The sequence below is a fragment of the Mytilus edulis genome, chromosome 8 (assembly GCF_963676685.1).
Source record: "Mytilus edulis chromosome 8, xbMytEdul2.2, whole genome shotgun sequence".
NCBI classification, from domain to species: Eukaryota; Metazoa; Mollusca; class Bivalvia; order Mytilida; family Mytilidae; genus Mytilus; species Mytilus edulis.
This window is the reverse complement of record NC_092351.1, coordinates 57,648,038-57,671,004: the sequence shown is the minus strand read 5'-3', so window position 1 is coordinate 57,671,004 and position 22,967 is coordinate 57,648,038. Positions and strand designations below refer to the sequence as shown.

Below are 22,967 nucleotides of genomic sequence, written 5' to 3'. Positions count from 1 at the left end.
TCCTGAATTGTACATGTATCACCTTCCTACATGCCAATTTTCAACCAATGTTTAAAGTCTTGTAACAAATTTCTGATTTTGAAAAGACAGGTACTACCAAAATAACTCCCGGTTTTCTGGAAATCTTAAATTAGTGTACTATGTCGCGCATTAATCCTGAATTTTTAATGCAAACTCATAGACAAGTGAATTATGGCTCAAAATGGTCTAAATATATTTCCCTTTCACCAAAAGTTTCATTTCTGCAAATTTGTTTGTTAGTTTAAGTAAACAATGACATCAAAAGCACTATTTTGTGTCAAAGTAGGACTACTTTTACATACGTTCTAAATTGGAGGGAGTAATTGGTGGTCTGACACCTACAGATAAAACGATTGTTAGAGCACACATGACACCGATTAATCATTTCGACCAAATGTAATACTACCTATCGCACCCAAATAAAGAAACAAAAAAAATTTAACCAATTTAGAACAAGCGACCATTGTCTTATAATAGAAACTGGACGATATACAAAAATACCAAGAAACGAAAGAAACTGAAAAATATGTAATATCATAATGATGATGAATTCCAGTTTTTTTCTCAACTGAGAAATTAATAAAAATAAATGAAAAATCTTTTCAATATATATACAACAATATGTCATTTTTAAAACACTGAACTTAACTGACATACTCGTGATTATACTAAATCCATCAACACCAAATGATATAAAACAGTTGTTTCTTTTATTAAAGAGACATTAGAACTGCGGAAAGATCCGGAAAGGAGACCAACAACTCTTTTAACATGTATTCTATTATTGTCGAGTTTTTCTTATGTTTGTTTTGTCTATTATGTATTTGCTATGACTAAAATTGGGTTTTGTTTATTTTGCAAATAAAAAATGCATTAACGACTAGGAATAATTAATTCCAGGAGTAATTGTGAATTGGCCGTTTTTTAATCTAAAGGACTATGGGTAATTACATTGTTCGTACCCCAAAATGAAAATAACGTCACGCCATTGGTTAAATTTTCATTGTTTATGACACTTTTAACCAATCAGGGCGTTTTGGTGTACACTTTTGAAAATATTACCCATGATGCATTAGATTCTGCAACGGCGAATTGTCCCTCTTTTTATCTGGTTGCTGACCTGTTGTTTAATGGTTTTTATGTGTAGTGTTTTCTTTGATGTTTCGCCATTTTTCCCAATTGATCATTAATATTATCTGTTTTAATTTTCAATATACAGTTATCAATTTTCTTCATGGTATCTTCTTTCAATTTAAATTTACCTGATAGCTGTTATCCATATTTCAACGGTGTTGGACGTTATTTCTTAACCTATGGCTTCAAATGAGTTCACGTTCTTGCCCCTTATTTTTGACATTTTTACCTATTATGTCTGTATGTTTTTTTCCATCGCATTGTTGTCAATATAATGAAATTTTATGCGACTGCGATAAGATTGAGAAGTTAAACTATGCTATGAAACCTTGCATGTTTATTCCGCCATTTTCTATGTAAGGAAATGTCGGTATCAAGACAGGAATACGATATTTGTTTTCCATTCGTTTGATGTGGTTGAGGGTTTGATTTTGCCGTTTAATAAGGGACATTTCGATTTGAGTTAGGTAGTTTTGTATTTTACCTTTTGATAGTAGGTGTACCGTCTATATACATATTATACGTAGTTGTCTTTGTGTGTGGTTGTGGTTGCAAATAATTAGTTTAATTTAATTTTTTGACACAGAAAACGTTTTTGTCTGCCAAAATACTTAAGATTAACAAAAGCATAAAGGAAATTTTCAGCAAAATGCTGGAGACCAAGTCCAGAATTTAGAAGCTTTGATAAGAATGTCATCTCTAATCTAATTCCTTGGTGTAAGCTGTTCTTTAATCCTGTTTAGTAATCACAGCTTAGAATTTTAGACAAACTATATCTACAATTGTTAACCTTTTAGTTTAAACAATATTTATTCAAAAAGTGCATGAAATATAAATATACAATATAAATACAGGGATTTGGAAACAAGAAAAACTTATATAAATCCGTCTCCCTTAAGAAAAAATGACAAAATTAGGAACATAGTATATAAGAAACTCGTATAATCTAATTTTCAATTCACATTTAACATGTTTATTCGGTGGTTTGCCCTTTTAAGCATTGTGACTTGGATGTAGAGTTGTCTCGTTGGCACTCATACCACATCTTCTGATTTCTGTATATGTTTTTTTTGCTCGGGTAGGTCGTGTTAATTTATATCCATCATCATCGTTTCTATAACATATATCTTTTCCATATGATAAATTTGCACTAAGAGAAGTATCCTTTTATTTTATTTTAGACGATGGAACAAGTAATTAAATAGCCTTTATTTTGCTCCTGGATTACGTTTTCATTCTAGTGGGTCTATAATTTACTGACACGTTCCTTTCGCATACTGGATTTAAAATAAAAAATCTTCATTTGAAATCAAATCGAACGATAGTTCCCTTTTAAAAATCAAATCCATCTTTTGACTTCCCAAGAATTATGCTTTGAGCGTTCCCATTGAAGTTGAACCCAAATATCTATACTGAATGCATTATATACAGCAATAAGAATGTACATAAAAGCTTTAATTTTTTTTTATCACAGTGAAAGATTTATTTTTAAAACTGAATTATTATTTGTTATAAGCTTCTACAAACATTTGGTTCGGCAACTCTCAAATAGGAAAATAAAACTACATATCTGTATAATGTTATTCTACTTATGTTACATTATACAAAACTGCACCGTTAAAATAATATGTAACAAGTAACTGGTTATTATGTCTATCGTAGATCAAACCATTTGGCAGACAGACACCATCATTGGAAGACAACATTTGTTTGTGTTGTTGACCGTCTGAAGATATGACAACAATATTGTTAGAATTATTGCAAACGACGTACACATTTCCGTCAGTATCTACAGTTACACCAAATGGGTATGTCATTGTCGGATTTTTAAATGTCCACTGTATGTTTCCTTGTAGATCACAACATATCACTGATTTATTATTTGGCTTTGTGTAGTAGATCTTATCCCCTAGAAGACTAACATGAGAGTAATTATCCATTTTGTCCGATACAATGGTCTTTACTGATCCATTATGTTGATTTAATTCAAGAATTCCCTTTTTTGTGGAGCATAAAATAATCTTTTGTTCTGAATACGATATACCAGCACAGGGTGAGTCTAAAGAGTACGTTTTCAGCACCTTTTTTGTATTTACATCAACGATTTTAATGTCATTTGAATTGCTAGAAGTAGCAGCGATAGTATTGGTATTTGGAATATATGTGATGTCAAAAGGTATGTACGGGTATAAACCGATCTTAAAGTCAAGTGACCCGTCGGATTTTACTACTGTAATGTTTCTTTCCTTCTCATTTGCAAATGCAATTTTGCCATGTGGTAGTAATGTACACCCCGTCACCCCATAGCCACATGCGCTAATCTTTTTTTCAATCTTAAGGGCGAAATTTGCAATTGACCTTACGGTCGTTTTGGTCATCATCATCTGCGCTTGCTTTTCTTTCTTTTTCATTATACTGACTTGACTTGGAGAGTAATCTACATCTACTTTCCCTATGTACGGCATACTGACAGTTATTGTTTCAGTGTCAAAAGTGTCTTTCATTACTAACATCACTTGACAAAGGCTCTCGCTTTCTATTAACGATCGAATGAATTCCTCATCTTTTACCATGTTGGTTTCCATTAGTTTCATAGAGAGAAAAAGTTGAACATCTGTCGCATATTTCTTATTGTTTTCAAAGGTATTTTGATATTCTTTTATTTGGCACTGCTTTTCCTCTAACGATTTCAGTACCTGTTGTATTTTTTCGTTTTCTTTCTCCACTTTTGCATATAGGGTTTGAATAAGATCGGCCTGTAGTTTATCTAGATGGTTGTTGATTTTAATCCTGGTCTGTAAAATATCGGTTTCTATTCTCTTTTTTTCTTCCTGTAATGATTTCAGGTTTTCCTCCCTGTTGATACGGATTCTTTTGATGTTTTCATCTGTTTCATTCATCATTTCTTCAACCTCTAGAAACCTAGCCGAGGACTTAATGTCTTTTATGTAATCTTCTATTTCGATTAAATTTTTGCAGTTATTGTGTGTTTCGATGATACATTTCCTACAGCAGGGACTATCGTGTTTTTTGCAAAATATTTGCAAAATTTCATTGTGTTTTTTACAGTTTCTTGTGATTTCTAACACGTTTTGTGGTAATTTTTGATACTCAGTAATAGGAATGATAGTATGATTCCGTGTTGCCTTAAGTAAACTATGATGTTCTTTGCAGTCTATACAAAGTCCTTCTTCACATTCTAGACACCAACCAGTCGATGGTTTGGAAAGGTGACGAAGACAGCACACGCCACACAGAGCTGTAGAATCGGACATTATGACTCTGAAATAAAATATTGAAAATTAAAAAAGAAACTGTAGTTGCAAACATAAAAAAAAAATCAAGGTAAAGGTGAAGGAAATAAGAAAGTGTTGTTGAATACCAGGCATCTCGTCTTTCAAATTTTTGTACACTCTCAACGGAATTTCAAAGGGACATTTAAGTTCATAAGTCCAAATCAAACTGACAATGAATTTGCAAACGGAGAAAAGACAATAAACAACACACAATATAGAAGACTGAGAAACACGAACTCCACCAAAAAGGGGGAGGGGGATGATGTCGGATGGTTTGGACTGGAAAGCAGATCATGTTACTCATGTACGTACATATGAGGTGATAAGTCTTATTTGGAAGGTTACATTCGAGAAAAAGAGGACGGGATCTATTATTGTGGTAACACCATTTTGAACATATCCGTCGTCATCTTTGAAACTTATATTCCATAACGGTCAACCAAATCATGACTCCCTCTGTTAAATTGTCGACTGCCTCCTATAATTCAATGAAAACTTTGTCGAATACAGTTTAACACAGTTTAAGTGTACATGCTGTTACTTATATCATTGCTCTTTAAGCTAAACAAATTCTGCATAGCCTACATGACATACGAACATTTTTATAAAACGAATCACATTATGATGGTGTACACAATAGAGAAAAATAGAGAGAAACAAGAATGTGTCCCCAATACACGGATTGATTGGACTTCAATTTCATCAAAAACTACATCGAACATACACTTGAACCTGGGACGAACGGACGAACGAACGCACGGACGAACAGAAGGACGCACAGACCAGAAAACATAATGGCCATTAATGGGGCATAAAAACAGAAATGAAGGACCTCCATCTAGATCCTCCTGTATTGTCCCCTAATTTTAAAGTCTGAATTCAAGTAAAACGTGGAATATCATATTGACTACAAATCCGGAAATTAAGGACAACACTAAGGTCTCAGATCTTTTTAAAAATAAATTAAGTAGGACTCAAATCGACATTGAAATTAAATTTTAAAACTCCTCTGGGCTTGCACTAGTTAATTTGTGGATTATTTCCATGAGTAATGTACCATGAAAACGAAAGTAAAACTGAACATTTTCTTATTTTTATTTTCCGACAAATCAAAAATCTAAAATCAAAAAGTAGCTACTGACCTTAACCTGATTTGCAGCCGTTCCGCCGCTTTTATTTCTTTTAAGTTTCACCATACATAATCAAAATCATATGGTTTGGCTCTATTGGCAAAAACATAATAATCAAAATATAACTTACCTAATGTACTAGTTATGACTTGAGATTTAACCACACTGATCTCACTATCATACACATGTATCTATGCACATGTACATGTATCAATTATTACATTTATATCTGTTCATTTCAAATTAATATATGTGAACTTACATTGTATATAATGCAGGTGTAAACTATAAATAAAGTAGGATTCAAATCGACATTTAAATCAAAATTTAAAAACTCGTCGGGGTTTGCACTAGTAAATTTTTGGATTACTTCCATGAGTAATGTACCGTGAAAACGAAAGTTAAACTGAACATTTTTGTTATTGTTATTTTCCCGACAAATCAAAAAGATAAAACAATGAACAAATGGATTATACTCACTTTTTAAGAAGAAGATCAATAGAAATTTAAGTTTTCACAATTCTTGATTCATTCTTCGTCGGGTAAAAAACCCTCCTTTTTCTAAATATGTTCAAGAAACCACGTGATATCAAGTACGTTTACAGGTAATTTTTATAGTCAATATAATTTTCAACTGATGTACACAATTAATATTTGTGTCGTGACAAAAGATCGGCATTTTTATTCTTTGTTTATCCTATCCGACGACAAGAACCTTTCTACTTGTTAAAATATTGGACCGTCATACGCTGTCTTCTTTCTTGTTTAAACTTTTTGCAGTTGTACTCGATCAGAGGGAGCACATTGCGTGATATGTACGCCGCTAGAGTAGATCTTTTTTCATGCTTGAAAATGTATGATGACATATAAATTCCAGATGAAATAACTAACTTAAGAACTAACTATACTAGACAAAAAAAGAAACGATACCCAATTTTTTTACATAATAATTTGTATTAAGAAAAAAATATGTATTGCGACTAGTTGCATATATATTCGAAAAGTATCATAAGTCCGTAGGTTAGTGCACTTTTGTTTTTGTTTTACCAGAAAATAACGCCATTTTAGCGTATTTTTGAATTTTGAGCGAAACCACATATATGTCGTCCGAACACGGGTTTTAAATTTAATGAGAGTGATTTAATATCAGGTAAACAAAAGGTGATTGAAGGTGACATCCAAAAAAGCCGGTTTCAAGTTACTCCAAGACCGTCGAATAAGATTCACTCTCCTCAGGGATCGGTTTTTGCCAGCTACAATTGCCGCAAGACAAACACCTGGGAGACATAATCCAAGGATATTCGCCCAAACTGTGCGCTATAGGCTAAGAGAGACTGGTTTGCGTTCACGACGTCCAGAAGAAGGAGCCATTCTTAAACAGCGTCATCGAACTACACGGCTTCGTTGGGCAAATGCACGTTTGTATTGAAACCGTGTTAGGTGGCAAAACGTCATTTTTAGTGATGAGTCCAGATTCGCTTATGTAGAAGTGATGGAAGAATGAGAGTGTACAGACGACAAAATGAACGTTATCATGGTTATGCAGACGCATGTGTGATCATGTGTGCATGTATGTGATCACAAGCTAAGTTTACGGGGGGGGGGGGGGGTATATAGTTCCCCACCATACACTTTTTTTTTTTATTTTTGTGGATTTAGAGTAGCAGGTTTCTGTACATACATGTAGAATTTAAACTAAAATTTAAATAAAAAAAAATTTTATATACATTTTTAGTCTGAAAATATGGAGGGTGTAATACATTAATTCCTATCTTAAGAACTCTCATCTCTTGTTCAATGAATTAGACATTAATTTACCTTTGCGATTGCGAACACATAATTATATACTCATCTATTTAAATTTGAGTGATGACGGATGTGCTTGGGTTTATATATATATATAATGAAATGTTGGATTGATTCGCATGTTTAGTGCTAATCACATCACTTACACGAATGAACACGTTCTTCATATCCAAGTAAATAATGAGAGTAAAATGATATATTGGCTAAACCATGTTTACCTCAATGAGACAACCTCCTTGCTAAGAACAAACGAAAAAACAAGATACTAACAATATGGGACATCACCGATAAATATTTTTTATACAGTAGGTCAAGATATATGTCAAGCTATCACATCTGTGATTATCGCCAGTTTATGGTGGGGTTCGTGTTGCGTACTTTTTATTTTTCTATGTTGCGTTTTGTGTACTATTGTTCATTTTTTTATATCTTTTTCGTTTTTAGCCATGGAGTTTTCAGTTCTTTAGGTTTATGAGTTGGAATGTCCCTCTTGTATATTTAACCCCTCTTTACTCATGTTACCGTGACTAATTCTCTCAAAAATTTTATGATAAACCACTTTCAAACAAACACAGATTTGAAACACAAACGAATCTGTGATATGGTTTTGCTAGTTTTTCAGACACTAACTGTTTTTTATTAGGTACATATATAAAAGAATGCACAATGATAAAGGCCGGCACTGACTGATATACAATACCGTTATAATACAAATACATGTAAATAACAACAATACTTCTTTTCCTAGGCCTTATCGGAGTTTTCCAATTGCCGTCTGTGCACGTGTTGATGCAGTTATTATAGTGGACCCACGCTTTGTCACAAGGTGTGTTCTTTTGTTACTTGCCAGTTATGTAGTTGTTCATGATATATATTTCCTTTTTTTTTATGCAAATCGACGAAATGATCGACTGAATTTCTTGACAAACAGATAAAACGGCTGCATCAGTGCATGATTGTACATGTAGGAGCACAAAAATCGCAAATTAATATTTTTTTTTCGGTCTAAATTTGTTCTTTGATCGAGTTCGATTTGGTTATATTTGCATTGTCCAAGTGTTTTTCGGCAGACAGGAATGGCTCACCTGGCTCACCTTCTTGGATCAATTCATTGCTATTGACCATGGTATTGTCTGTTATTATTCGACTTGTAGTTTTAGATCTTAAAAAGTTTTCTCCATGTTTACCTGCATAGATAATAGCCCAGAGATGGATCAGAAGGGGCCCTATCCAGGATAAAGGTTGTTTCCAACCATATGCCCCAATTCAAATGTATTTATCGTCAAAAAATTGGAGGTGGCCCCGGGGGTTCTAACGATATGTCCCAATTCAAATGCATTGGTCGTAAAAATATTGGGGTTCGAATGCCCCAGAATTTGCAATTTTTGTTAAAAGTTAGTTCTTTATCTCAATGAGTTCAAATGCGATGACCTCCTTGGAAGTAGGTGTACAAGGTACATGAAACTTTTTTCTATGTGTGTCCGTGTGTACCAATGATTAAATTAATTTGTTCGTTTTACACATAAGGAAGGATTTTGAAAATTTATAGGATAGTTTATATGAAAATTATTAGTTCAATAGACCATAGGCTTAAACTTTTTCTGTACTCAAGAGGTTTTTTTTGTCTTTATGTAAGCTATCGCTTTGCGCAACTCTAGTCAACTCATTCCGATAGGTGTTTACTATTTGTTCTAATGTCGCGATTTTCCACCATTGTCTCTTGTTGTTGGAAGGATTGGACACTCACAAAATTATCTTTAAAAAGCCATCATTATTTAATATGTGTCTGTACCTACTACCTTGTCAGGAGTATGTATTTCAGAGGTTGTCATAGGTTTCTATCTTCAATAACCGTTTTACATTATTTTTTTGGGCGTTGGTTTTCTCGTTTGTATTTATTCACGTTTTGTCATGTCGTGCCTTTTAGAGCTGACACGACTGTATTAGTTTTGCACAATGCTGACAGCCGTTTGGTGACATCCAGCTCGTTTCATTCACATCATTAAGACTCTGTTGTTTTAATCACCACCTTATTGTTATACTGAAATAATAATACAAAACATGTAATTTTCAAACATGCTTCAGAAGTTACCTCCATTTCTTTCTGGCAAAGTTGACCTTAGATAGAAATAAGTTTTTTTAGACCCTTAAGTTGGTAATATAGCTCTTCAACTGTTTCGGTTCTTATTATCGACTTCTAGGAGTCGAGATTAAGAATTGAAAGGTGGACAGTCTTCTTCTTCTCTAAGTAAATTCCTCCGTAACGGAGCACCCGTGTCACACGGTAAAAAAAATCCCTTATCTTTTATTTGATACTGTTTAAAAACATGGAGCAGACTAGATTAGAATATATACAATCCTTACAAGAATATTGTTGTCCTAAAACCATGTAGTAATGTAAAATCTATCATAAAAAATATTTACACCTACTATTTTATGTACATTAAGCATAAAATAATGTTAATCAAAATATCTTATAACGCACAGATTAAAAAGGAGTGAAATAGATTTACTAGTAAAAGGTAAAAGGACATAGTTTATTTCTTTATTTCTTGACAGAAAAAATAAAAGGATTAATAAAAATATAGATTGCTATTTAATGGTCTGGGATTAAACTATGTACACCACTACAATTAAAATTAACTGTTACATGTATTTTACTGTACAGATTATTTATGTATTATCACGGCTGGTAATCTACACACGCAGAACATTTGGTTCCCCTCTCGCATTCACGATGTCCTCAATCAGAACCGATCCCCTCACGCATGACTTAATGAAAAAATGTAGTTTTTGGAATTATTAAGACGTCTATCAACACCGGACAGCGTACACGCCGCCAAAATCATTATTCATACCCATTGCCCGAACAAAAACTAAATTTGAACCTGTAGGTCTGTAAATAGAACCATTTCAAAATTGAAATGTCACTTTTTAAGGCAATTTCTTGTGGGGCAACTGATTTTGTAACAGTTCAACTCTACGTACAACAGTGAATGATACATGTATCTCTTCGTTAAAGTATTCACCACAGCATAGCATTCTCTGATTTTCAATATTTTGATCAGTTGAATAAGAAAATTGAGATTTAGAAATGTACATACCTTTTGAAGCGGTGACAATTACTCCACTCAAGCACAACCGGAAAATCCTCTCACGGTTTTCATTGCAGAACCAAATGTTCTGCGTGTGTAGATTACCAGCCGTGATTATTGTCATTTTGTTTATTTTCTTTGGTTACATCTTCTGACATCAGACTCGGATTTCTCTTGAACTGAATTTTAATGTGCGTATTGTTATGCGTTTACTTTACTACATTGGTTAGAGGTATAGGGGGAGGGTTGAGATCTCACAACTTTAACATGTTTAACCCCGCCGCATTTTTGCGCCTGTCCCAAGTCAGGAGCCTCTGGCCTTTGTTAGTCTTGTATTATTTTAATTTTAGTTTCTTGTGTACAATTTGGAAATTAGTATGGCGTTCATTATCACTGGACTAGTATATATTTGTTTAGGGGCCAGCTGAAGGACGCCTCCGGGTGCGGGAATTTCTCGCTACATTGAAGACCTGTTGGTGACCCTCTGCTGTTGTTTTTTATTTGGGCGGGTTGTTGTCTCTTTGACACATTCCCCATTTCCATTCTCAATTTTAAAATTTATATTAGTATATTTCTATTTTACCAGTTGTTCTTCAGTTAAAATAGAAGTGGATTAAAAAGGAATCATAGAACTTTTATAAAATCTAATATATTTAATGTGAAACATTACTAATTTAGGCTTTTATTAAAATCTAAAATATTGAATATTCCTTTTTGTGTTACTTTGTCCATTTGAGTTTACTCTTAAGCTTAAAGCCATTCTTTTAAGATATATGTCTGATAATTAACTAACTTAATTTTTTTTTTTTGGGGGGGGGAGGGGGTAAACATTAATAGTTATTTAGACATTGCACCCGGGGTCTTTTGCCTCAAACTGCTTTGATACTGCTATCCTTTTGTGAAATAATGTTCTTCCACAATGGAGGTCATAGCACAGTTTTCTGCTTATTCTTTCTATCTCTGTTGAAATTTCTTCGTTGAGAATTAGAATATTTTCCCGTACTTTGCTTGAGTCAATACTTACTTGCATTAATAGTTCTTTGTTTCCATCGAAGTGTTCTTGCCATTTATTCTGGCCTATATTGCATATTATACTAGTGTCCGCCTGGCTACACTGATATGTTCTTGAATATTCATTTTTGTTTCGTTCTTACTTGCTCTGATGATGCCAAGATGGGTTGTCTGTTGGTCTTCTTTTATTGGGTTTTCTCCAGAGTTATAGGATGTTGTTGTTTGGTTGTTTTTATCCTATCTGTTTTGATAAGTGTACTCTTTTCTGGCTGAATATTGTAGCGATGCTGACAGGAAAATTTGTAGGCAATATTTAGCATTGCCTGGATTTCTGTTTCATCTGTGGTCATTAAAACAATGTCATCAGCACATTATGGACTTCCACAGTAATCAAGACCTATATTTAATCCTAAACCTCTTCTTTCTAGCTCTTCAGGTAGTTTATTTATATATAACTTGTATAAATGGGTTGATAATACTCTCCCTTGCCTTACTCCTTGCTTTATTGAAAATTGCTCGCTTAGATGGCTGTTCCACTTAATTTTTGATGACATATTGGTATATAAATCTTGAACCCTCTCCAGATGTCTGGTGGCAGTTCATAGAACAGTTTTCCATGAGAATCATGTGGTGGACCACATCAAATGCTTTCTGACTGTCAAGTGTAGCTAAGAACAGGTTCAGGTTTTGTTGCTTTGCATGGACTATGCCCTCTGAAACTATTAATGCTGCCATAATTGGAGATAGTCCTTGAGTGAATCCGAATTGTAGCTCGGATTGGTTATTGTTAAGATCTATCATTTTGTCAAGTAAGGCATATTCAAATACTTTCCCTAGGGCTGATGTAACAGTTATTCCCCTATAATTTGTTGGTAGGGTGGAGTCCTTTCCTTTTTTGTGTACAGGTGTCAAAATTCCTGTTTTGAACACTTTAGGTATTTTTCCTGTAAGCATTATGTTGTTAAATAGAGACATTATATTTGGGCTTATGCTTTTACCTGCATAGATGAAATGTTCTGCGGTTCTTTAGTATTCATCTGCTGTTTTTCCTGGGTTGAGCTTGCCTACAGCTTTTATTATTTCCTCCTCACTAAATGTTGTAATGTTACAAGTATCTATTTGATGTTTAATAATGTTGTTCATTAACTCCAGTCTGTGCTTGCGATCCTCTAGGTACTCCTCGTCATAGTGCTCCTCATTTGATGGAACTGCTAGCTTTTCATAGTAGTCTGCAAATATACGCGACTGTTCTTCTGGATTCATGATTTCTTCTTCATTCTAATTCTTAATTACTTTGGAGTTTGCATCTTTGGATTCATGCTTGTTTCTCCTGATCAGTCTATGAAAGGCTTTTGAATCAGGTTTATTCATTAGCTTGTTATTAAAGTTTTGTTTATCAATATGATCTTCTTTTCTTATTTGTTTCCTTAGCTCTCTTTTATGTTTTTTCATTTCTTGATATTCTGTATTTCCTTCATTCTTTGGTCGATCTTTTTGCTTCCATGCATAGAATGCTTTTTTGTTCTTTTCTATACATTCCTTTACTTTTGGTGAGGCTTTCCACTTTGGTCCTTTCAGGGCAACTATTTTCTTGACAACACTCATTTCAGTAGCTTCCTGTAAAATGTCTATGATATTAATTGCTTGTTGTTCTACATCTGTTTCATTTTGCATTTCATTCTTCTTCCTCACTTGAATTACTTTTTGTTGGTAGTTTTCAATGTTTGTTTCATCCCATTTCAGAATAGTTTTCTTTTTGCTTGTTGTGCTGTTAATCTTAGTTTTTCCCTTAACAATCAGGTTGGTTTTTGCCTTTACTGGTACATGTGCTGAACTGTTAAGGGGATTTTGGTCCATAATCGTTGAATCCAAAAGATTATTGCCCCTGATGTTTTCTAGGATGTAATCTATCTGCGAGGTTGAATTTCCATTATGGTGATTAAACGTAGGTTTGTGAGCATTTTTAACTGTATGCTTTTGCTGATGCTGACTGCAGAAGTTCTTAAGCAGTTTGTCATGGTTATTATTTCTACTTGGCATGAGTGTTCCATTCAAATCCCCCACTATGAACACATTGTGTGTTTGCTCATATTTATCAGTCATTGACGTAATTTTATCAAGATATTCTCTGTACTCTTTGTCTGATCCTGTTGCCATTGTTGGCATACAACTGTTCATTAGTATGATTTTAACTGGTTCAGATTGAATTTCAGTGACTATTATTCTTTCTTCTTTTTCTAGCTTCCTGACCTTATGCGAGATTGATTAAAGCCATATGGTTATTACTCCCCCTTTCCCCCTTCTTCTTTGTATTTCCAAATCAATTAGATTATCATCAAAGCGCGAGATATGATAGTCGCAGTCTGGCAGAATTTCTTTTAGTGCTATGGATTCATATCCATGTAACCAATGTTCTTGTAGGCATAGGATTGAGTTTGTTTTTAAAAGTTCTTATATTTATATGTTAATGGTTTCTGAATATTTGTAGTTCAAGCAGGCTCTAAACTCAGTATGTTTTAATAGGGGCAAGTTATAATCTTGCTTTTAAACTAGAAGTTATCTTACTATGGATATAGTTGTACCCAGCAAGCTATATCCTTGCTATATTGGCATAAAAGTATTATTTTGTTGCATTTAATTATGTTGTTCCGTCTGATGAGTTAATATGTAGCTCTTTATTTTAGTTGAATCACAGATTGATTTTAAAGCTAGGTTTACTGACAGGTGTTCTGAGATGTGGAGTAATAGTTGAAAAAGAGACAGCAATCTGTGGATATTGTGTCTAAATGATGTCTATTATTAGCAAGCTTGATCCTTGCTCGGGTTAAATCTATTAATAGCAGAGTTGTACTAAAGGATGTCTATTGTTAGCAAGCTTGAGCCCTGCTCGGCCTAAATCTGTTAATAGCAGAGTTGTACTAAATGATGTCTATTGTTAGCAAGCTTGAGCCTTGCTCGGTTTAAATATTTTAATAGCAGAGTTATACTAAATGATGTTTGTTGTTAGCAAGCTTGAGCCTTGCTCGGTTTAAATCTGTTAATAGCAGAGTTGTACTAAATGATGCTGTTGTTAGCAAGCTTGAGCCTTACTCGGTTTAAATCTGTTAATAGCAGAGTTGTACAATTCTTTGGCAGGTTCTTCGTAGCCAAAGTTTTGCCAATGTTGGACCTGGGTGAATTCCGTCTGTGTATACTTTATAGTCTACGTAATATTTAGTTTTTTTGTTTTTGAAACTTTGTTTGACGTAGAACGTCGGATGAGAAGTTTGGCGAGGTGTAGCGATTCGGTTTGGTCTTGCCTGTTTTGTCGGATTCCACTAGGTTGTTGTTTAAATCTATTTTACTTTGTTTTGCCTTTGTCGTAACTTTCAGGTTTTTGTTGTTAATGTTCCTGATAAGTGCATTTAGGTAATAGATTTGTTGTTCTAGCCTAGCAGTTTGTCCTAAAAATGCTTCTGTAGGATTTGGGAGACCGTTTACGTCGTTGTATGCTACAATACTGTAAGGCAGACACTCAAGTATTATGACTCTTGTGTGTTTATAGCGTGCCTGGATTTGTGCTTTCCAGTCTGACAATCGGTTTGCTATGTCATCAATTTTACTATGATATTCTGGGGTATCGTTGGTCAGCTGAATGTGCTTGTCGGTTTTTGTTGTAAGGTTACAAGTCCAAATCCATAAGAATACAATAGCTTTCTCCCTTTTTTTAATAGTTCTTTTCAATGTTGACTAAATAAAATTCTTACTGTCTATTTGTAACCCTTAATGAGAAATACTTGTAAGGTCCAGACATTTTTCTGTTGATATTTCTTGTTGGATGTATTTTCCTTTGCTATCGGAAATTAGAATAGCTTTTCTTTTGCAAGTTTTATTTCTGGCATCACCCAAGTTTATTTTAAAACAGTTGCCTTTGATTTTAACAAGTGACATAGGTTTTATAGTGTTGTACAACCGGTATTTACCAGGTGTCTTTAGCACGGGAAAAGATGGCGGACCCCGGGCGCGAAGTTCAAACAAAAATGAAAAACTAAATCCTTAAAAATCTAAAAAATTACTATGATTTTTAAAGAAAAACTTATAAATATTTAAGTGCACTATACAAGGTGTGACACGGATATAATACAATTGGGAATATATGGACTAAACACTGAAAAAATCGAAAAATTCTCTCAGACGTCTTCTTTCTCTCAGCCTCGCTCATGTGTAAAGTCAGTGCGTGAATTTTTCTTGCTACCTGATTGGAAGATATTACGAGACGTGAATAATCAAAGTTTATTGATTGGTTAGGACAATCCAAACCTAGTAAATGTCCTTCAATCCCGTAGAGTATCGGATTTGTCCTCTCTATTTTAGCAAATAGATTTTGCCTGGTCATTTATCATGCATATTCATGATATTGGTACACAGGTAACTTTTATCTATAAATAGTCGAATCTTCTGGAGTTTCGTAAACAACAGCTTAACGATATATACTACTTCATAACGTGTGACCTCACGTGTTTGGTAAAATTTGTTGATTGATGCACGTGGCTATTCTAGTAAATGAATTAATCCACAAAGCGAGAGCACTTTCCATTTTCATCAGCTAAGAGTCGACTAGCCCTTTTTGAAAGGCTAGTTCTTGTACTTCTTTTGCGTTCAAATATTCGACTTTGAGCGTTCCTGATGAAGGTAAATCGTGTTGTTCTATATATACGTTACAAAACCCCTAACATGCTGGCATGTCAGTTAACTGCTAGTAGTCTGTTGTTATTTATGTATAATTATTGTCATTTTGTTTATTTTCCTTTTTTACATTTTCTGACATCAGACTCGGACTTCTCTTGAACTGAATTCTAATGTGCGTACTGTTATACATTTACTTTTCTACATTGGCTAGAGGTACAGGGGGAGGGTTGAGATCTCATAAATATGTTTGACCCCGCCGCATTTTTGCGCCTGTCCCAAGTTAGGAGACTCTGGCCTTTATTAGTCTTGCATTATTTTTAATTTTAGTTTCTTGTGTATAATTTGGAGTTTAGTATGGCGTTCAATATAACTTAACTAGAATATATATATATTTATTTAGGGGACAGCTGAAGGACGCCTCCGGGTGCGGGAATTTCTCGCTGCACGAAGACCTTCTGGTGACCTTCTGCTGTTGTCTGTTCTATGGTCGGGTTGTTTTCCTTGAAACATTCCCCGTTTCCTTTCTCAATTTTATATGACCAAAAATATTAATATGATATCTCATTGATCGACTTTAAACATGATCATATCATGGTGGTATTATTGCAAATACACTCATAAATACCTGGGTTGAAATTTTGCATTTGCGCCATAAGCTACGGGGCGCCGAATGGGACTCTTGTGGTTTTGTTCTCAAAATTCAATTTTGTACGGACAAAAGTGACTTTTGTTCAACAAAAATAAGTTCAGTTTAACAAAATTTGTATCATACTACAAATTTAAAATTTTGTCATACAAAATTATCTATCAGCGGACAAAAGTCACTTTTGTCATGACAAAATTCATTTTTGTTACACAGACTTGAATTTTGTTACCTAATTTGAAAATTGGGCGACAAAAGTCAATTTTGTATTCAAATTAGTTAAGTTTGGTTTTTGTGAACTAATTTGCATACAAAATCGACTTTTGTTACACAAAATTGACAAAAATGAATTTTGTCTCAACAAAATTGACAAAAATGAATTTTGTCTCAACAAAATTGACAAAATTGACTTTTGTCTCAACAAAATTGACAAAATTGACTTTTGTGAGACAAAATTGACAAAATTGACTTTTGTGAGACAAAATGGACTTTTGTCTCAACAAAATTGACAAAATTGACTTTTGTCTCAACAAAATTGACAAAATTGACAAAATTGAATTTTGTCTCAACAAATTTGATTTTTGTCTCACGAAAGTCAATTTTGTCTCACGAAAGTCAATTTTGTCAATTTTGTCTCACGAAAGTCAATTTTGTCTCACGAAAGTCAATTTTGTCTCATAAAAGTCAATTTTGTTGTTACAAAATTGAATTTTGTCGTCACAAAAATTAATTTTGTCGTCACAAAATTGACTTTTGTCTCAACAAAATTGACAAAATTGACTTTTGTCTCAACAAAATTAACAAAATTGACTTTTGTCTCAACAAAATTAACAAAATTGACTTTTGTCTCAACAAAATTGATTTTTGTCTCAACAAAATTGACAGAATTGACTTTTGTCTCAACAAAATTAACAAAATTGACAAAATTGAATTTTGTCTCACAAAATTTAATTTTGTCTCACAAAAGTCAATTTTGTCTCACAAAAGTTAATTTTGTCTCACAAAAGTCAATTTTGTCTCACAAAATTGAATCTTACCTCACACAATTGACTTTTGTGATTTAATTTCCATATCAGGTAACAAAAGTCAATTTTGTATGCAAATATGTTTATATTTGCATACCTTTTAGACAAAATTGACTTTTGTCATGACAAATATGAATTTTGTCTACAAAAATGAATTTTGTCATGACAAAAATGAATTTTGTCTACACAAATGAATTTTGTCTACACAAATGAATTTTGTCATCACAAAATTGAAGTTCTCACAAAACAAGTCTGTAGCACATAGTTTTGTAAGACAAAAATGATTTTGTTATGACAGAATTGAATTTTGTACAAAACCACAAGAGTCCCATTCGGCGCCCCGTATAAGCGAGTTTCGTCTACAAAAGATGCATCAGTAACGATCTAAAAAAAGTTAAAAAGGCCATACCAATTACGAAGTCAAAGAGCATTGAGGACCAATCAGAATTTAAGAGGAGTAAAGGAGACACCATTTGATAATAAACTAGATCTAGAAACAGTATCCTGCTAGATGTATCAGATGGACCTTTTCGACAAAAATGTTGATCTCAGTCGAAAAATGAAGTCAATTCATTAACGGGCCATTGGTAACCCCTTTCCCTAGTGAAGACTAATTCCAGATGCTGATCTTTAATCACGACTTAATTAACATATTATTCAGTTTGATTAAGTAGGCCCATAATGTGTTTCTTTTTATCCAATATTTCTTAAAAGAGTGACGAAATATACAAGAGGGACAGTCAAATTCATAGATAGAAAATAAATTGAAAACGTTATGACTAAATGACTAAAAATGAAAAAGACATACAGACAAATAATGGTAAATAAAACCCCGACAAAACTATGTGCGATCTAAGGCGCTCCCGAATGGTAAGCAGATCCTACTCTACATGTTGCACCCGTCATGTTGCTGATGTTTTTACAAATCCGGTAAATAGTCTTATTCGGTAGGTCTTAAACGGATACCCTGACCCTTTATTCTGTTTTTCATTATAGTGAGTATGATAAACTGACTTGTTGCTTTATCATTCTCCTTAATTTTTTTTTAAAGTGTACTTCTTCTCAAATGAAAAAGACTATTGTCTTAATGCACATCTATTTTATATTCCAAACTTTGAGTTCTGAGCATATCTTATTCGGTTTCATATTGAGGGAATCTCCACACATAGCAATACGTTATAATTTGATAGGATGTAGTCTTCTGATTTGCTGAATATTTTTGCTTATAAACGTAACTATTCAGACATTTTCTTGTCGTGTGACCGTGAAATCAAGGGTGATTTTTGGAGCTAATCTATATAAAAAAAACGTGATGCATACTTTAAAGTTACTTGTTACGCAGGTCATTAAGTGTGCACCACATTAGTGTTATTTTGAATAAAAAGAGAAAGAAAAAACAGTCATTCCTTAAATACAGTTTAGATTATTTGATTTCGGTTACCGTTCTAATTTGAAAATTGATGGATTGTTTGTGAACACCTCTATCATTACTTTTGTCAGCAATTCTCAACTTAAAATTAACCAATACGGATTTGTATACTGCTATTCTACTTAACGTTATACAGATGTGCACCTTTTTTATAATTTGTAACAAGTAACTGGTTGTTAGCTCTATCATAGCTCAAACAACTTGGCATATAGACACCATCCTTGGCAGACAGCAGTTCTTTGTGTTGTTTTCCGTCTGAAGATATGACAAAAACATTACAGGTGTAATTGCCGGCGACGAACACGTTTCCGAAAGTATCTACAGTTACACCGAATGGGCATGCCATTTCGGGATTTTTAAATGTCCACTGTATGTTTCCTTGTAGATTACAACATGTCACTGATTCATTGTGTAACTTTGTGTAGTAGATCTTATTCCCTAGAAGAGCAACACGAGAATAACTATCCAGTGGGACCGATACAATGGTCTTTACTGATCCATCATGTTGATTCAATTCAAGAATTCCCTTTTCTGTGGAGCATAAGATAATTTTTTGTTCTGAATACGATATACCAGCACAGCTTGAGTCTAAAGAGTACGTTTTCAGCACCTTTTTTGTATTTACATTAACGATTTTAATGTCATTTGATTTGCTAGAAGTAGCAGCGATGGTATTAGTATTTGGAATATATGTGATGTCAACAGGTATGTACGGGTATAAATCGATCTTAAAGTCAAGTGACCCGTCGAATTTTACTACTTTTATGTTTCTTTCATTCTCATTTGCCAATGCAATTTTGCCATGTGGTAGTAGTGTACATCCCGTCAACCCATCTCCACATGTGCTAATCTTCTTTTCAATCTTAAGGGCGATATTTGCAATTGATTTAATGGTCGTTTTTGTCGCCTTCGTCTGCGCTTGCTTATCCTTCTGTTTCATGATACTGACTTGACTTGGAGAGTATTTCACGTTTACTTTTCCTATGTACGGCATACTGACAGTTATTTTTTCAGTGTCAATTGTGTCTTCTAAAACTAATATCACTTGACAAAGGCTCTCGTTTTCTATTAACGATTGAATGAATTCTTTATCTTTCACCATGTTGGTTTCCATTATTTTCATAGAGAGAAAACATTGAACATCTGTCGAGTATTTCTTAATATTTTCGAAGGTATTTTGATATTCTTTTATTTGACACTGCTTTTCCTCTAACGATTTCAATACCTGTTGTATTTTTTCATTTTCTTTCTCCACTTTTGAAAATAGATTTTGAATAAGATCGGCTTGTAGTTTATCTAGATAGTGGTTGATTTTAATCCTGGTCTGTACAATATCGTTTTCTATTTTCTTTCTTTCTTCCTGTAGTGATGTCAGGTTTTCCTCCCTGTTGATACGGATTCTTTTAAAATTTTCAGCTGTTTCATTCAGCATTTCTTCAAGCTCATTACATCTAGCCGAGGACTTAACATCTTTGATGTAATCTTCGATTTCGATTAAATCTTTGCAGTTGTTGTGTGTTTCGATAATACATTTTCTACAGCATGGGCAATCGTGTTTTCTGCAAAAGATTTGAAAAAATTCGTTGTGTTTTCTACAGTTTTGTGTGATTTTCATCACGTTTTGTGGTAACTTCTGATACTCACTAATAGGAATGATGTTATGATTCCGTGTTGCCATGAGTAAACTATGATGTTCTTTGCAGTCCAAACAAAGTCCTTCTTCACATTCTAGACACCAGCCAGTCGATGGTTTGGAAAGGTGACGAAGACAGCATACGCCACACAGAGCTGTAGAATAGGACATTATGACCCTGAAACTGAAATTTAAAGATTATATCATCTTATTAAGTTGAAAACACCAATATGCAAAGGTAAAGTTGAGTAGGTTAAGAAAGTATTGACATACTACTCGCATCTCCTCTCATATTTTTTTACACTGTCTTTGGAAATGATTTTAAATTGACATACCCATCTAGAATTTCAAAAGGCAGTCACAAGATACCGAAGGGACATTTAAATCAATGAGTCGAAAACAGACTGGCAATGTCATGGCAAACGACGAAAAGACAAACAACAGTTCACAAAACACAACATAGAAAACTAGAGAATGAGCAACACGAACTCCACCAAAAATGTGGGTGGTCCAAGGTGCGCTAGAATGGAAAGCAGATAACGTTGCTGATGTAAGTATATACAAGGTGATAATTATGTTCGAGAAAATGAGGACGAGACCTATTATTTTGGTTACAACATTTTAAACATATCCGTCGTCATCTTTGAAATATATATTCCAAAACGGTCAACCAAATTCTGACTGCGTCTGTTACATTGTCGACTGCCTCTATAATTCAATGAGTTGTTACTTATATCATTGCTCTGTTAGCTAAACAAAATGCGCATAGCATAATTATATATATGAAATACGAACTATTTTGAAAAACGAATCACATTATGATGGTGTACACAATAGAGAAAAATAGAGAGAAAAAACAGATCCCCCTAATTTTAAAAGTCTGAATTAAAGTAAAACGAGGAATATCATATTACCTACAAATCCGGAAATTAAGGACAACATTAAGGTCTCAGATGTTTTTAAATAAATAAAGTAGGACTTAAATGGACGTTGAAATAAAATTTTAAAACTCTTCTAGGCTTGCACTAGTTAATTTGTGGATTATTTCCATGTGCAATGTACCATGAAAACGAAAGTAAAACTGAACATTAGTGTTATTTTTATTTCACGACAAATCAAAAATAAAAAATAAAAAAGGAGTTACCATGGTTACTGGCCTTAACCTTATTTGCAGACGTTCCGCCGCTTTTATTTCTTTTAAGTTTTACTCTACAGAATCAAAATCATAATAATCAAAATGTAAATTACCTAATGTACTAGTTTATGACTTGATACTTAACCAAACTGACCTCACTATCATACACATGTATCTATATATATATATGCACATGTACATGTATCAAATATTACATTTATATCTGTTCATTTCAAATTAATATATGTGAACTTACATTGTATATAATGCAGGTGTAAACTGTAAATAAAATAGGATTCAAATCGACATTTAAATCAAATTTTAAAAACACGTCAGGGCTTGCACTAGTTATTATCAGTTGTTGATTATTTCCATGAGTAATGTACCGTAAAAACGAAAGTAAAATTGAACATTTGTGTTATTGTTAATTTCCCGACAAAAGATAAAAGATAAAATAATGAACAAATGGATTATACTCACTTTTTAATAAGAAGATCAATAGAAATATACCCGGAGTTTCCACAATTCTTCGTCGGGTTAAAAATCCTCCTTTTTCTAAATATGTTCAAGAAACCACGTGATTTCAAGTACGTTTACAGGTAATTTTTATAGTCAATATAATTTTCAAATGGTGTACACAATTAATATTTGATTTGTGACAAAAGATCGGCATTTTTATTCTTTGTTTATCCTATCCGACGACAAGAACCTTTCTACTTGTTAAAATATTTGACCGTCATACGCTGTTTTGTCTTCTTTCCTGTTTTAGCTTTTGGCAGTTGTACTCGATCAGAGGAGCATATTGCGTGATATACGCCGCTAGAGTAGATCTTTTTTCATGCTTGAAAATGTATGATGACATATAAATTCCAGATGAAATAACTAACTTAAGAATTAACTATACTAGACAAAAAAAGAAACGATACCCAATTGTTTTACAT

General features: G+C 33.5%; 1 protein-coding gene across 4 annotated transcripts; it reads right to left on the bottom strand.

Moving 5' to 3' along the window:
* Positions 1-2,613: 2,613 nt before the first annotated feature.
* LOC139485990 (uncharacterized) lies at positions 2,614-22,668 on the bottom strand. Of its 4 annotated transcripts, none has more exons than XM_071270670.1 (2): positions 22,507-22,661; positions 2,614-4,437 (listed from the first exon to the last, which is right to left on the bottom strand). In XM_071270670.1, the coding sequence occupies exon 2, from the start codon at positions 4,428-4,430 to the stop codon at positions 2,745-2,747; it is 1,686 nt and encodes a 561-aa protein (XP_071126771.1). In that variant the 5' UTR covers positions 4,431-4,437; positions 22,507-22,661; the 3' UTR covers positions 2,614-2,744. The 4 variants fall into 4 exon arrangements, with proteins under 4 accessions (XP_071126771.1, XP_071126773.1, XP_071126774.1 ...); XM_071270672.1 differs by lacking the exon at positions 22,507-22,661 and adding an exon at positions 6,062-6,167; XM_071270673.1 differs by lacking the exon at positions 22,507-22,661 and adding an exon at positions 5,594-5,661.
* Between the last annotated feature and the right edge of the window lie 299 nt (positions 22,669-22,967).